The 13,282-nt window shown below is 39.0% G+C and overlaps 1 protein-coding gene across 2 annotated transcripts; it reads right to left on the reverse strand.

Annotated features, from left to right (window-relative positions):
- Positions 1-733: 733 nt before the first annotated feature.
- Positions 734-11,288, reverse strand: ube2j2 (ubiquitin-conjugating enzyme E2, J2). Of its 2 annotated transcripts, XM_080891198.1 has the most exons (9): positions 11,133-11,288; positions 8,865-8,995; positions 5,940-5,980; positions 5,632-5,734; positions 5,385-5,523; positions 5,206-5,286; positions 2,237-5,107; positions 1,709-2,079; positions 737-1,579 (listed from the first exon to the last, which is right to left on the reverse strand). In XM_080891198.1, exons 2-7 carry the CDS (start codon positions 8,993-8,995, stop codon positions 4,817-4,819), a joined length of 786 nt encoding a protein of 261 aa, XP_080747324.1. In that variant the 5' UTR covers positions 11,133-11,288; the 3' UTR covers positions 737-1,579; positions 1,709-2,079; positions 2,237-4,816. The 2 variants fall into 2 exon arrangements, with proteins under 2 accessions (XP_080747323.1, XP_080747324.1); XM_080891197.1 differs by having other exon boundaries at positions 734-1,579; positions 1,709-5,107.
- Between the last annotated feature and the right edge of the window lie 1,994 nt (positions 11,289-13,282).

Here is a 13,282-nt window from a genome sequence, read left to right on the forward strand (position 1 = left end):
TTAACTATTAGTCTGTCCGGGAGTATCGTATTGAAAGCAGAGCTAAAGTCAACAAAGAGCAGCCTGGCGTAACGGCCATATTCATGAATTTAACTACCTACATGTATCTAAATTCCTCCTAAACTGAAACTACCGAGGAGAAATTCATAGTAACTTGAAAAAATGGTAAAATGATCAGTAAATTCTTTCCCCATGTGTAAGTCTTATCAGGTCTGGATTGTTATTAGCAGTGTTGGTCAAGTTACTTGAAAAAGTAATCAGTAACTAATTACTTCCCCAAAGGGTAATCCCATTACTTTACAGATTACTTAATTTCAAAAGTAATTAATTACTTAGTTACTTTTTAAAAACACGATTTACAACCTGAATAGGTGATAAAGCGATAGATCTTTCAGCCCAATTCTACTTTTTCTGAATAATCCATCATACAAAATGTAATCAAATGGAAGTCTCTTTTTAAAACTTGTTTTATCAGTTTTAATCTTTTAACTTTATGCATCAAGCAAAAATTTAATTATATGCTCTATTTTTACCTGTAAAGCAGGAGAGGGGTAGGCGGAGGTTTGCTACGTTTGTTACAAGTAACGCATTACTGCCCATCTCTGGTTATTAGTAAGGAACTGACATGAGCGGAGACAATAGGGGAGATGAGAGCTTTAATTTTAACAGGAAGCTCACAAGCAGTGTGACCTGTACATGTGTGAAAGAATACAGCATAGAAGGGTGATACATTTTTACGATGGTTAATGATTTAAGGTTTTTATACGATTGTGAAACATAGTAACATATGTGCAGAGATAGCTGGCTCTTGGTGTCAATAAACACAGCAGAGTACAGTAGAGTCTCAAAGAAAACAATGAGTGCTGGATACTTTTGAACATTTATTAAACGGTTCCCATATTTGAAAACTGAACATGTGCTCCTTCAGTTCCAAACACTTTATTCACAGATGATGTTCATTAACATGTTTGTATCACAGACGGCTATTTACATACATAGTAGACAGTTTGCATTTCACTGTATTTAGTTAAAACCCTTCATTTTTGTGATTCTTATAATAGAAAAAAATTAACAAAAATGACACTGTTTTCTTAAAAATGTATAAAACAGGTAAAGTGACAAAAAAGTTTCATTATAAAATAAATCATATTATAAAAATCATGCTTTAAATCATCTTCGTTGTTCAGATAAACAGTGCTGATCTGATTTATTTTTTCATTAGTACATTTGCTGTTGCTGATATAAAACAACAAAAAGGTTCACAGTCACAACTTTAAATGGAGGCAGATTCAGTGCCTTCCAAATCACAGTCAAGTTCACACAAAGTCAAGCCGCACGGAAGACTTTCAGGCCTTCACTCTTCACAAGACGCAAACTCTCACTGAAGCCCTGTGTGCAGGTCCATTACGTGGAGCTCAGATCATGCAAACTTTACGGTCTTGCACACTTCAGTCTACGATTAAACAACATGTAAGAGGTACAAATCCTGCTGTTAATCACTTAGTGTCTGCTCTGCAGAGGCATGCAGCTGAAAACCCTCAAGAGTGTGGACTTCAAACGTGAATGCTGTGAAACGGGTCTAAAAGGAAAGAGGAGAAATTTTATTTATTGAGATCTCTAGGTAAGATACAGACTACAACTTCTCTCAAAAAAAAAAAAAAAAAAAACCCCAGAGGAACTGGACCGCAGTTCTGAAGCTTATACTTACAGTGAGTGCTCGATGAGTAGCGACTTTGGGTCTTTTAAATCCTCCATTGAATGGTTCTCATTCTGATTTTGCTCCGTGGAAATCTGGTCCCAGATTTCTGTGTTGACCCACAGAGCCCCTGGCAAAGTCAAGCTGGCTCTGGTGCAGGTAATCCAACGACAGAGAGGGCAGGAGACGGTGTAGATGGCACCCTCCAGCTTGGACATTCTCTCCAGACAAGGGGCGCAGAAGGTGTGGTTGCAGTGGAGGACCCGCGGTATCCTGTTGCTGCGTGAATACTCGTAGCAGCACACGCAGCACTCGAGCTCCTCGGCGGTGACCATGCTCGTATCAGATATGCAGAATAAGCAATGCGTGGAAGGCTGCTTTTTCTGCGATACAGAAAAAACACAAAATAGGTGAGTGGAGGGGAAAAATAGACACAATATAAAATATTCACAAATGTAAAACTGAAACGTGAAGAAATTCAGCTTTTCTTTAACAGGTGCTCAGTAACAAAATCATCTAAGAATCATTTGAAATACTTACTTGCTTGTTTGCTGCTGAGCGTTGCGTCTCTGAGTGTAGAAGAGGTGTATTGTGCCAGTTTGACTGGTTGAACGCTTTTTAAAGCCCTCCCTGATCACGAGGCCGTGTCATTTCCAAGGAAGTCTTGCCCTCAGGTAAATAATATTCTGTGGAACTTCACTCTATAGAAAGGGTGTGCGGGCATGCAAGTCCACGTATCTTTCATAGTTGTTTTATTAACCATTTGTTGACTATTAAAACTTTACGAGGACCTAAATTTGACTTCTTTTTTTAAAGAGAAAATAAACTTGAGTTTTGTTGAACTGTTAAGCTGATTTTATCTGTGCAGCAGATAAAAACAGCATGTGATGTTGTCAGAGAATGGACTTCCACCTATGTATTATTTTTAGTCTAAACCCTCAAAAAACTTTACATGGAAGTCACATTTTTCACTCTACAAACTTTGAGGTCTTCATAAGCATTTACTTCCAATTTAAAAAAAAGAAAAGAAAACCTGACATGCATGTGTTTGTTTATGCTGGCAGAAAAACCGAACCACTCAGGGGAAAACACAACAGGCACGTCCCACAGAAAGACACCAGGAAGTTGCAAAAACCCAGAAGCTTCTGGCTGTGAGGCGCTGACCACTGAACCACTGCGTCATCATTAAGCAAATGGAGATATTATTATTAAATGCCCCACTGAGCAGGGTAATTTATTTGCATTTTACTATGAAAACAGAGACAATGCCACACAAGATTAATTGAAGCATGGTAATTTGGGCATTTGCTGTATAATCACACAAACGCACTCTCATCATAATCATCATGTTGGTCTGATTTTGAGATGGCGCCGAGAAAAGAGCAACGAACAAGAGAATCTTCTGCTTTTGGAGTTTTCTTCCTGTGGAAGGATTAGATGCAGTACAGTAGAACCAGCTTTTACTAAATGCAATGCACAACAGTAAATCATCAGCAATTGCGTGAGCCAGCACCACTAACACGACCGCGTGTTTGACTGCACAGCCCTAAGAAAAATCACTGGGTGTTTTCCTTAGAGCCACGACAGACAAGCTGGACATTTCTATAAATAAAAGAGAACAAAAACACAAAGAGAAAAAATGATTTAAAAAAAAAAGAAAAAAAAAAAGAAAGAAATAAAAGGAATATACAGAAACAAAAAAAAAAAAAAAATGGTTCTCTGCATGGGTCTCCTCATTTAATCCTATGTAGATTGCTGCTATACTGATTGGCTAAGCCAAATTAAAAGGTCCTTGTCTCCGTTTATTTTTGTGCAGACAATGCTTGGCTCATGGGTTGACTGGAGAGACCATCTGCACTAACATCTAACTCTGACCGTGTAGCTTTAGCTGCTTCACAGGATCAAAGGCCAACTTTTGTTTTCTTCATGCTCTCTGCCTTCATATATGAATAGAAATCAAGGCTGGAGTTTTGTCTAGTCTCTTAGTCAGTGACGCATCACCGGTGCTTAATCTCAGACAGTGAGATAAACTGACAAGTACTGACAAGCATGAGCTTTCTTTTATAACACCCATTTTCATATAAGTGCACGTATAGTTTTGCTGCTATACGCTTCTTTATCATATTGTGTCTGATTATTAAAAGTTACTGATCTTACACTATTCACAGAATCTGCCTTTTATACTTCCTTGGATGGGAATTAATGGATTCATCATTATTTTGGCCACAGACTCATCTTGCAAGTCCTTATTATCATGTCCAACCTTTACTAAATTACACTAATGTATTCTTGGCATGTATCCCAGCACTGTAGCCTGGCAGCCTTTGAATGGTATACCAGGAATGCATTCAAACCCATTCATAGGAAACATAAAGTAGAAGACGTACGGTAACACCCCTGACACAGAAAGTGGAAACCATAACTACTACTTTGAGGTTTTTCCGAGGAAATTGATTACATGAAACTTGACCTGTATGTATTTGGTCTCTTCACGTCACTCTTAAAAAAAAAAAAAAAAAAAAAGTCTTGGAGCTGGATCAAATCATCTCTTCATCCCCTGAGGATTTTATTTCCTCTAATGAATTAGCAGGAAACAATGCAGATGGGAATGCTTTCTAAAGAAGTGATTGGCAGAGGCAAACAATTTAGAATCAACAAACAAGTTTTCCAGTTATGCAAAGTTCATTTTCACAAAGGAAATCAATATGTCTGCTGTGAAGTCTGCAACAAAGTGACCCACAGAGCTACACTCTCCCACAACCCATGAGCCAAGTTTGTTTCTAGAAGTGATATAAACCACAGAAGCACAGAGTAGATCACAACCGTTTTAATAAACCCCTCCAGTCTCCCCGGCCCCGGCTCTACAGCCACTCCCGTCCATCCCCCACCTCCTCCTCCTCCCCTCAGTCCTTCCTGGCTAGGTGGGCTTTGAGTTTTTTTCTTCCAAAGTCCATGTTGGTAGTGGTAGTAGTGGTGGTGGTGGAGGTTGTGGTTGTGGAGGGGTTTGATCGGGAATGAACATCCCTCCCCACCCCACGTAGTGTGTTTGTAGAATATCGAGTCCACTAGTTGGCTCACCTGCAGGGGGAGGGGAGCACTGCCCTAAAACACCGGCTCCTCTCACTCCTGCGCTATGCTCCTCAGCACGTACTTCACTGTGTAGGCAAACGCTGCAAAGCCTACAATCACAAAGAGGTTGGCTAGAGCCCCACCTAGTAGTCCATGGTTACGATTGGCCTGCTGCTGGCCAGGGGCGGGGTTGGCACCCCCTAGTGGGGCAGGACCACCGTTGAGGGCTGGGAGGCCATAGTGGGCTTGCTGGGGGTCTCCATCAGGCACCACATCAGGTAAGGGGAGAGGCTGTGTACGGGCGTTAAGCTCCTCCTGGGCCTTCTGCTTCTGCTTCATCTCCTGGCAGAAAGGAGGAGGAGAAGGTTAGGATGGAATCAGTCCCTGATGAACGTCCCCCCTCCCCAAACCCCCCCCCCAAAAAAGGCCCTCATACTTACGTCAACTACATCAGGAAACAGCTCACAGAATACTTTGTCTTTGAGGTTGAAAGCCAGGCTTTGGGCTGATAGCTGTCTTTTCTAGAAAAAAAAAGAAAAGAAAGAAGACATGAAATACCTGAGACATAACAGGTCATTTATGTCATTATGTTGCAAATAGGATAGTCTGTTTTAATTACTGTGTAATCAGAGGTCTCAATGCTGCCAAGAGTGGGTCCTTTTTCCACCATGAAGCTGAGCAAACCCGTGAGGATTGTCGAGACGGACCAGGCTGGGTTCCACGTATCCGGGTGGAAGTCTGTGATGGACAAACATAACCTGTGGAGAAACGGGAACATTTATGACCAAGTTCTAAAAACGCAGCCTAAATCATTTTCAAAGCTTTAACGCTTAAATTAACTGCGCAATAAGAAGCTACAGTCCTACCTTGTGTTGCACTTAAATCTCCCGTTTGGCGTTATCATGTAGATACTTGGTGGTTTAAAGGGGAATTCTCTGGGAAATATAAGTTTTCCATGGTAATATCCACCTATAAATTAGACATGACATATATAAATATATGTTATACAACACTGTGATATATCAAAAGCAAAAGACCCCCAAAGGATTAGTCATACCTGTATGAAGCTAACCTGAGAAAGACTCACCTGATCATTCCGGTGATGTTATCAGTTATTAACTCATCTAAACTCACACATTACACAAGTTTTTTTCTAGTGTTTAGCATTTCTTACCTTCATACGGGGTTTTCTCAGGACCTCTGACTACATAGTGCCTGAAAAAGAGGAACAAAAAAAGTTAATCACTTATTTCAGATTTGACTAAACAAGTCATCTCTAGACTTGCTGGCATGGCTAGAATCAAACTCTGTTTCTCCTCCAATTTTTTAAAAAAATTTAGATCTTTCACATCCTGTGATCTAAGATCTAAATTTATAGATAGACAGATAGACAGACAGACAGACAGACAGATAGATATATGAATGAATGACAGGCTGCTAGTCACAAAGCGCCTAAGATATGATTTAAAATGCCTACTTTGCCAAGTTGTCTATTCTGCAATGAATCTTTGTAGACCTTTCAACATAACCGACACTAGTAACCAACACCGCCGCCAGCATTCATGCTCGAATGCACACAGTGGCAGCTGCTGGCAATGGCAGCCACAAGGTAATTACGTGTTAATTAGTGTGCCTGTGTTTCATACATGATGCAAGATACAAAAAAAACAAACTGCTGGGACTTTTGCCCCCTCCTAGCTCCCTTACTTGTTGTTGTCTTGTTTGTTTTTATTTTTTGAGCCAAATTAATTTTTTCCTCACGTTTCTACCTCTCCGCACCTTCCCTCACATCAATTCCAACAGTTTTGTCTCCCACCTGGAATTTGCTGACCTTTGTGAATCCTTGTATTGAGGCTACTCTTATTACTCTTTATATCAGGTGGTGATTTTTATTCTCTCACTGTTCCATTCAAAAACTACAGTGAAGAAATGCACAGGAGGGCTCAACAATACACATTAACTGCAAGCTGCATTAACTCAGTGGTCTAACACAGAGGTCCCCAACCTTTTTTGCGCCACGGACCTGTTTATGCCCGACAATATTTTCACGGACCGGCCTTTAAGGTGTCGCGTATAAATACAACAAAATAAAACTAGTACCGGTACCAAAAAAAAGAAGATTTATTCATAACACACGTGAAAAGACCCAGGAAAACAGAGTTAACGATAAAAACGATAACAAAATAACGCTGAAAACCGATAAAAACCCTGAAAACCATACATTTCACACCTGAGCCTCAACTCTCGCTGCCCAGTACCAAACGACTCACGGTCCGAGGCCCGGGGGTTGGGGACTGCTGGTCTAACACAAAGGCAAACAAGAAAACAAACAAAACAAAACAAAGAACAAGAACTGGACTGAAAATAAGTGAAAAAGCAACGAGTGTCTAAAGATTTTAAAATGTTCAGAAAGTCTTGAGAACTACTGCTCCAGACTACTTTGAAAATGTTAAGAAAGTCTGGCTCCTTGGAAGCAAAATATAAAAACCAAGAGGTGAATTTAGAGTTTTGCACAGTACTGCACTGATCATGTTAAACTCACGCTCAAATGTCTAAATAATTACAATAAAAATATCATATTTTTTAAATATCATATATATATATATTTTTTCTTTTAAGAGTTAAACACACTACTGAGGGCCATGTCACATTCCAGCGCTCATTATGACTTTATTTAAAACCATTAATTTCTTTAATAAACATCCATTCAAGAAATGCTAATCAAATTATATGGCTAATATTTAGCTAAGTGCTAAAAGTGCTCAATTACATATTTCTTTCATTATTTAAATGTCACGTATTCAGAACATTTTTGGTCAATTGCACTTTTTCTCCAATATCTATACGTCTTTTTTGTACTGGTTTAGATTTTTAAGACATCTCCCAATAGAAAGAAAATGAGTATAAACAAAATTAACAAAAACAAAAACCTGTTCATAGCTTTACAGGAAACGATACCTGATCATCATTAGGATAGTCTGTGGGATATATACAATTTGTACAGTGTCACTCTTCATATGGGTTTCCTTCTACCGCAGAAATAGAGCTAACAGTATTATCATTCAAATCTAAGCCTGTATTTGCCACTATTGAGGTGCAGTAGTGTGCAGTCTTTACTCATCACTCATTTCTATACATTTTCCTTCTAAAAAATATAAATCTTTCCAAGGAACCAGTCTTTCTGACGTGACCAAAGTGGTCTTGACGCAATAGTTCTACAGACGTGTTTTTAAATGTTTGAACATTGGTTGCTTTTTCCACTCACTTTAACTTTTGCTTTCTTGTTTGTCAAGTTACTTAACACTGTCCTAGGATTCATTCCAGTATAAAAAGGGATGACTCAGTATTGTGTACACACATGGTTTCAAAGAAATTACTTTCTTATTAGCAGCCTGTTGGAAAAACATATTTTGTTCCCCCTTCTTTAGTTGACTCACTACTTTCTGTAGAAGCCTGTTGCAACAATGAACAATTTCTTCCAATTTCTTAAGTCAAATACACAAAAAACAACAATAACATAATTTAAAAGTCATAAAAATAGTAGTTTTGCACCATGTCCTTCAAGAAGCACTGAGAACTATTCCTAAAGAAAAAGAAAGCACACAAAAGCTTGCCTAAGAATTCAAGACATAGTGAAGGATAATGACTTTCAGCCTTTCAACTCAGAACTGTGCAAACTTTTGCCTTGTACACTGTATTTCCATTTAAGTTTGCACATGTTTCAGAAATTGCTGCACCAATGTCACTTTTTTTTTAGCAAAATATAAAGAAATGAGGACTGCCTCCAGACTTTTACACAGCACTGTAAATTTTTTAAAGCTCTGAAAACAGAATTAAAACTGCATCCACTGCTAAATACTCACTTGTATATAGCAGTGGATGCAGTTTTAATTCTCTTCATCTGTTCATCTTGGAAACCACGATTCAATTTTGTTGGTGTAAAACACTAGCCTGATTTTACACATGAAATGTTTAGTTTATTATTTTTCTACAGAATATTCACAGGTTTTAAACTTTGTCGATGGCCCTAAACACCCTTCCCTGGCTGGACCTCAAGAGTCAAAAAGTCCCAATATTTCCTGACTAATGAGGAACTTACCATTCTAGGATGTTGGAGGGAAGGGGCTCTGCACAAATGTAAGGCACGGGGTCTTTCTTTATCCTGAGGTAATCCTGCTTAAGTCTCTGAGTGGCTGTAGTTGGAGCTCTTTTGTTCCCGTTGTTGTTCATCTGATGATTGAGAGAACATAAACAGTGAGAAAACAAAAACAGTGAATTGCATAAATCTGGATTTACACTGACATCACTGTCCAGATGTATTCCTTTACATTAGGAAATCAAAGCATATCCTGTTTTACTATGGATCTGAACTCTGGACTGCATAGATTTGAATGATTGAATGAATGAAGAACTCTGAATGAATGAATCATTCTGGGTAGCGGAAGGCTTTAACCCTAATATGCCTGTGAAAGGTAACTGCAGCTTCAACTAGAGCAGATCAAAAAACATTGCATCCAGCACTGTCACCTGACCTATTAAATATCAATACTATTAAATATTTAATAAACTCTTAAACATATCACTGCAAATATTATTTATATAGTACATTTCATTACACGTAGGTTAAATGTGCTTGCCACAAAAGATAAAAATATTTTTAAAACTATGTAGCTCTACAATCTCTTAAGGCAATAAAAACAACATAAGAGAGATACGTTAACAGTCACACACAAACACAAAGTTATTAATCATATGCCTGCAAGAATAAAGAGGCTCCAAGTTTGTTTTTGAATGTAGACACAGTTGGAACTGACATCAGGTCAGTGGGAAGGTTGTTCCAAAGAAGAGAACCATTATAACAAAATGTACCCTCAGCAAACTTTCATCTCATTCTGGTAACAGTTTACAGACCTGCACCTGATGACCTGAGAGGTCTCAGAGTCCGAGATGTACTGGGGGTCAAACCACTGAGTGCTTTAGGAACAAATAGAAGCATTTTAAAGGCATTTCTGTATTGCAGTGGCAGCCAATTAATTTCAAACAAGCTGAAGTTATCTAGCTGATGATTTGGATAATCTTGCAAATACAGCAGTAACCTGGTTGATATGAATGGATGGACCATTTCCCAGTCAGTTTGAGATAAGAATTTTTTTTGACATATGGTTATACTGTTAGAAAGCTGCATATGCAGTTGTGTTGGCCTTATTAGTATGATTATGAATGCTAAGACCAAAATAAGGCCAAGGTTCCTAACATGTTCAATGTGTTTCAACTAGAGTGAAATCGGGTTGAAAAGACTAACAGTGTGTTAATTAACAACAACAACAAAAGCAGAGAAGGGCAGTAAAATCTCACACTGAACAACACGTAACCAGTACAGGCTTCTGTTTATTTATTAGCAAATGCTAACGCTAACTGGAGAAACAGGCAGAAATAGCTCAACTCTGGCTGCAGAGTGAAGTTTAAATATCAAGTGATTACTTCGCCTCTGTTTTCCTAAAAGATGAAGTTGTCCAATTAGTACATCTTACAAAAAGCACCGAATTTTAAAAACAATTTATCCAATCTCTCATTGTTCTCTAATGGCGCTGTGACTGTTTGTTTTGTAACTCATGCACAGCACTGCTGTGGTGCTTTAATGCTATATGCATACAACACTGCCTCGCCAAGTGAAAAAGTAAGCATTTAGCAGAGAGTGGAATATAGTATGTATTGCGTTCAAGTTAAAATACGCATCGTGTTCCAAATACTTACACAACGGATATAATTGTACTTTAAACTTTCTTCCCCTGTCAACCCATGTAATTGAAAATTACGACAATAACAAACACTGTCAACTGACCTGGTGTCACGGGGACAAACGCTGACATGTAATAAGCAGTACGTGGACCGCAACAGTGCTAGAATTATGTCATTATCACTTCCTAATAAAGAGGAAGGCTTCTTAACGCAACTTATGTGACTGAGGCTAATCCGCTACTTAGCGGCTAACGTTACATTTCTGGCACATTCAGTGCCTGTCATAAAGCCTGATAATTAAATAATAAACAACTATTACGGACCAAGCTTCAGCTACAGAATGACTGCATGTGTCTGACCACTCTTTAATCACACCACACTTTAATCAGTAAAGCCAGTTCAGGAAAGCTAGCTTGGCACGGTGGCTTTGCTAATGCTAACCGGTGTCGGTTCCTGTTTGAGTGCATTTTAGAACAAGTGGCTAACGTTAGCCAACGTAGGCCACTGCTAACCGGCTAATGTTAGCAGCTACTAGCAGGAACAGTTGTATTGTATATTGTATAACGACAGCTGACCGCGACATCTCTCGCTTTTATTAGTAACTACGGGATGTGCAGTATACACATACCTCTCCAGAAACCCCAACGAAAATATGTATTCGTGGCTGGACACGAAATAAGGTTGTTATTTCTGTTGCCAACCCCAATCCGATAAGACGATGACACCAAAGTAGCTTACGCTATCGCCAGCAGGAGGAAAAATTACACTTCCGGTTTTCTTCTTCATCGCTGCTGTAGCAGTCGAAACGTTACTTAGCAAGTGCTTTACTGTCGCTAGCTGCCCAATCGCGATCCTCCTGGAAGTCCAGTACCGTCTAACAAACATGGTCACCCTTCAGTAACTGTCTTTTAATCATAACATCCGTACTTACATTTATAGTCAATCGCCAAGTAGCACTTGACACACTACACAGCGGTCTGTCTGATGCCAGGGGCTCAGAGGGCCTCCCGGTACTTTATGCTGGTGCTTAAATTTGGATTTGCAACAAAACACGGACTAAACAACAACCATTGTTTAGTCCGCTAAAACATTCCACAAGACCTTTAATAATTTCAGTAGATTTTTTTATTTGACTTCTGCCATCAGTTACAAAACACTTAAAATCATTTTATCAGAAATTTCATCACAAATGCTGAAGAAATGTTAAAGGATTACTTCACTTAATTTAAAGGTCAAGTTTCATTTACTCATCATAGAGAGCGTCATTAAGCCCGTGGAAATATTTGCATAAGCATTAGCAAACACAGTCAAACCCGGATTATTTTATCTGTGTTTTTTTTTTTTTTTTTTTTTTTTTTGTTGGTGTGGGTGTGAGACCCACAGTTTGGGAAGCTCAACTGCTTCCTGAGATTTTTTTTTTTTTTTTTTCAAAATTACAGTAAATAACAATCATCACCTCTTACATTGCACTGTTCTCCGGGGAGAACTCGGGTCCTGAGAGTCATGAGGACATTCCTTGCACATATGACCATCTGTCCAAAAACTGTTGCACATAAAGAAATTGTACTTCCCGTTAACCGAAATAGGAACAGTGATCGAACCTCCAGGCTCCCCAGATTCCAAATCTGATAATGCATCTACATGATGTCCTATCCAACTCAAGCTCCAGGTCCCATTGTTCATGCTCAGACAGGTCCAAGGTTGAGTTTACTTTGTAATGGGGCCCTATGCAATATTAGTTGGACAGGTTGAGAATTGTTTTGTTGTTATATGTCTAAAGGTCATCAAATGTTAATGTCAGCTCTGCTGGATGACTAACATTATCAAAACTGGAGTAAGTCAGCTAAAACATCAGTGCAATAGAACTGTTTGTCTTTGACCAAGTTTATTTACGAGAGAATATTACAACTATTACAAGTCTGCTGTAGTTTTAACTTGTGCCTACTGGAATTTGACTTTTCTTTTTTCATTCCCAGAGCATTCACTTCGGCGGACCAACGTGTCTTCTAATCGAACGCAGCAGTCTCCTGCCTGATTCCAAAGTGACTGAAGAGAGGTCGGATGAAGTGAGGGGTCAGCAGTGATCACTTTGGCTTCTTACAGCTGCTGAACTGTAAGCTCCTTCTTCTCAACTTTTCAGGCTGGAGAGACGCGAGGAGAGAAAACTCGCGAAAGACATCAGTGCAGGAGATGTCACCTGAAACAGTGGACACTGAAGTCAAGGATTTGTCCCACTGCAGGGCACCATGGAGAATTACCAACCTTCTTTTAGAATATGCGATACACTACTGTGAAAAAACTCTTGAGACACCACTCATTTCTTTTTCTTTTGGTAACACGAATCTATGCCTGATACTGTTTCATTGTGAGTTTTTCTATCTAACAATGCTTTGGAAGTGTGGTCGGGATCATTGTAATCATTAAAAATGAAGCTGTCATCATTATATGGTGGGTCAAAATCCAACCATGACAATGCTGTAGACACTCACTGACACCAACTAAAAATATAAAATTTGAATTCATTACTCCTTCAAAAATGTCGCCACTGATTTTTAGTCCAATTCTTGTATATTTGGCGTATGTCATTCTTCTTTAGCCGTTTCCCTTTCCTAAGAATCTAGCTACCCTTGCACTGAGACAATTTCTGTGAGGCTTCAGTCAACAGTAGAGGGATCAAATGAAGGGTCAGGTGCATATCTCAGAGCCTGTGCCAGGTCTATGCTGTATTTCTAACCTGTTTCTTAAGCACATGACTTTCAGATCCTGTTCATCTGTTTT

Source organism: Rhamphochromis sp. 'chilingali', assembly GCF_963969265.1.
Source record: "Rhamphochromis sp. 'chilingali' genome assembly, chromosome: 9".
NCBI classification, from domain to species: domain Eukaryota; kingdom Metazoa; phylum Chordata; class Actinopteri; order Cichliformes; family Cichlidae; genus Rhamphochromis; species Rhamphochromis sp. 'chilingali'.

Excerpts from the sequence above, each read along its gene's own strand:
- ube2j2 (XM_080891197.1), bottom strand. The coding sequence starts at position 8,995 with ATGAACAACAACGGGAACAAAAGAGCTCCAACTACAGCCACTCAGAGA. Across the intron at positions 5,981-8,864 it reads CCCTCCAACATCCTAGAATG|GCACTATGTAGTCAGAGGTC; the intron begins GTAAGTTCCTCA and ends CCTCTTTTTCAG. Across the intron at positions 5,735-5,939 it reads TGAGAAAACCCCGTATGAAG|GTGGATATTACCATGGAAAA; the intron begins GTAAGAAATGCT and ends TCTAATTTATAG.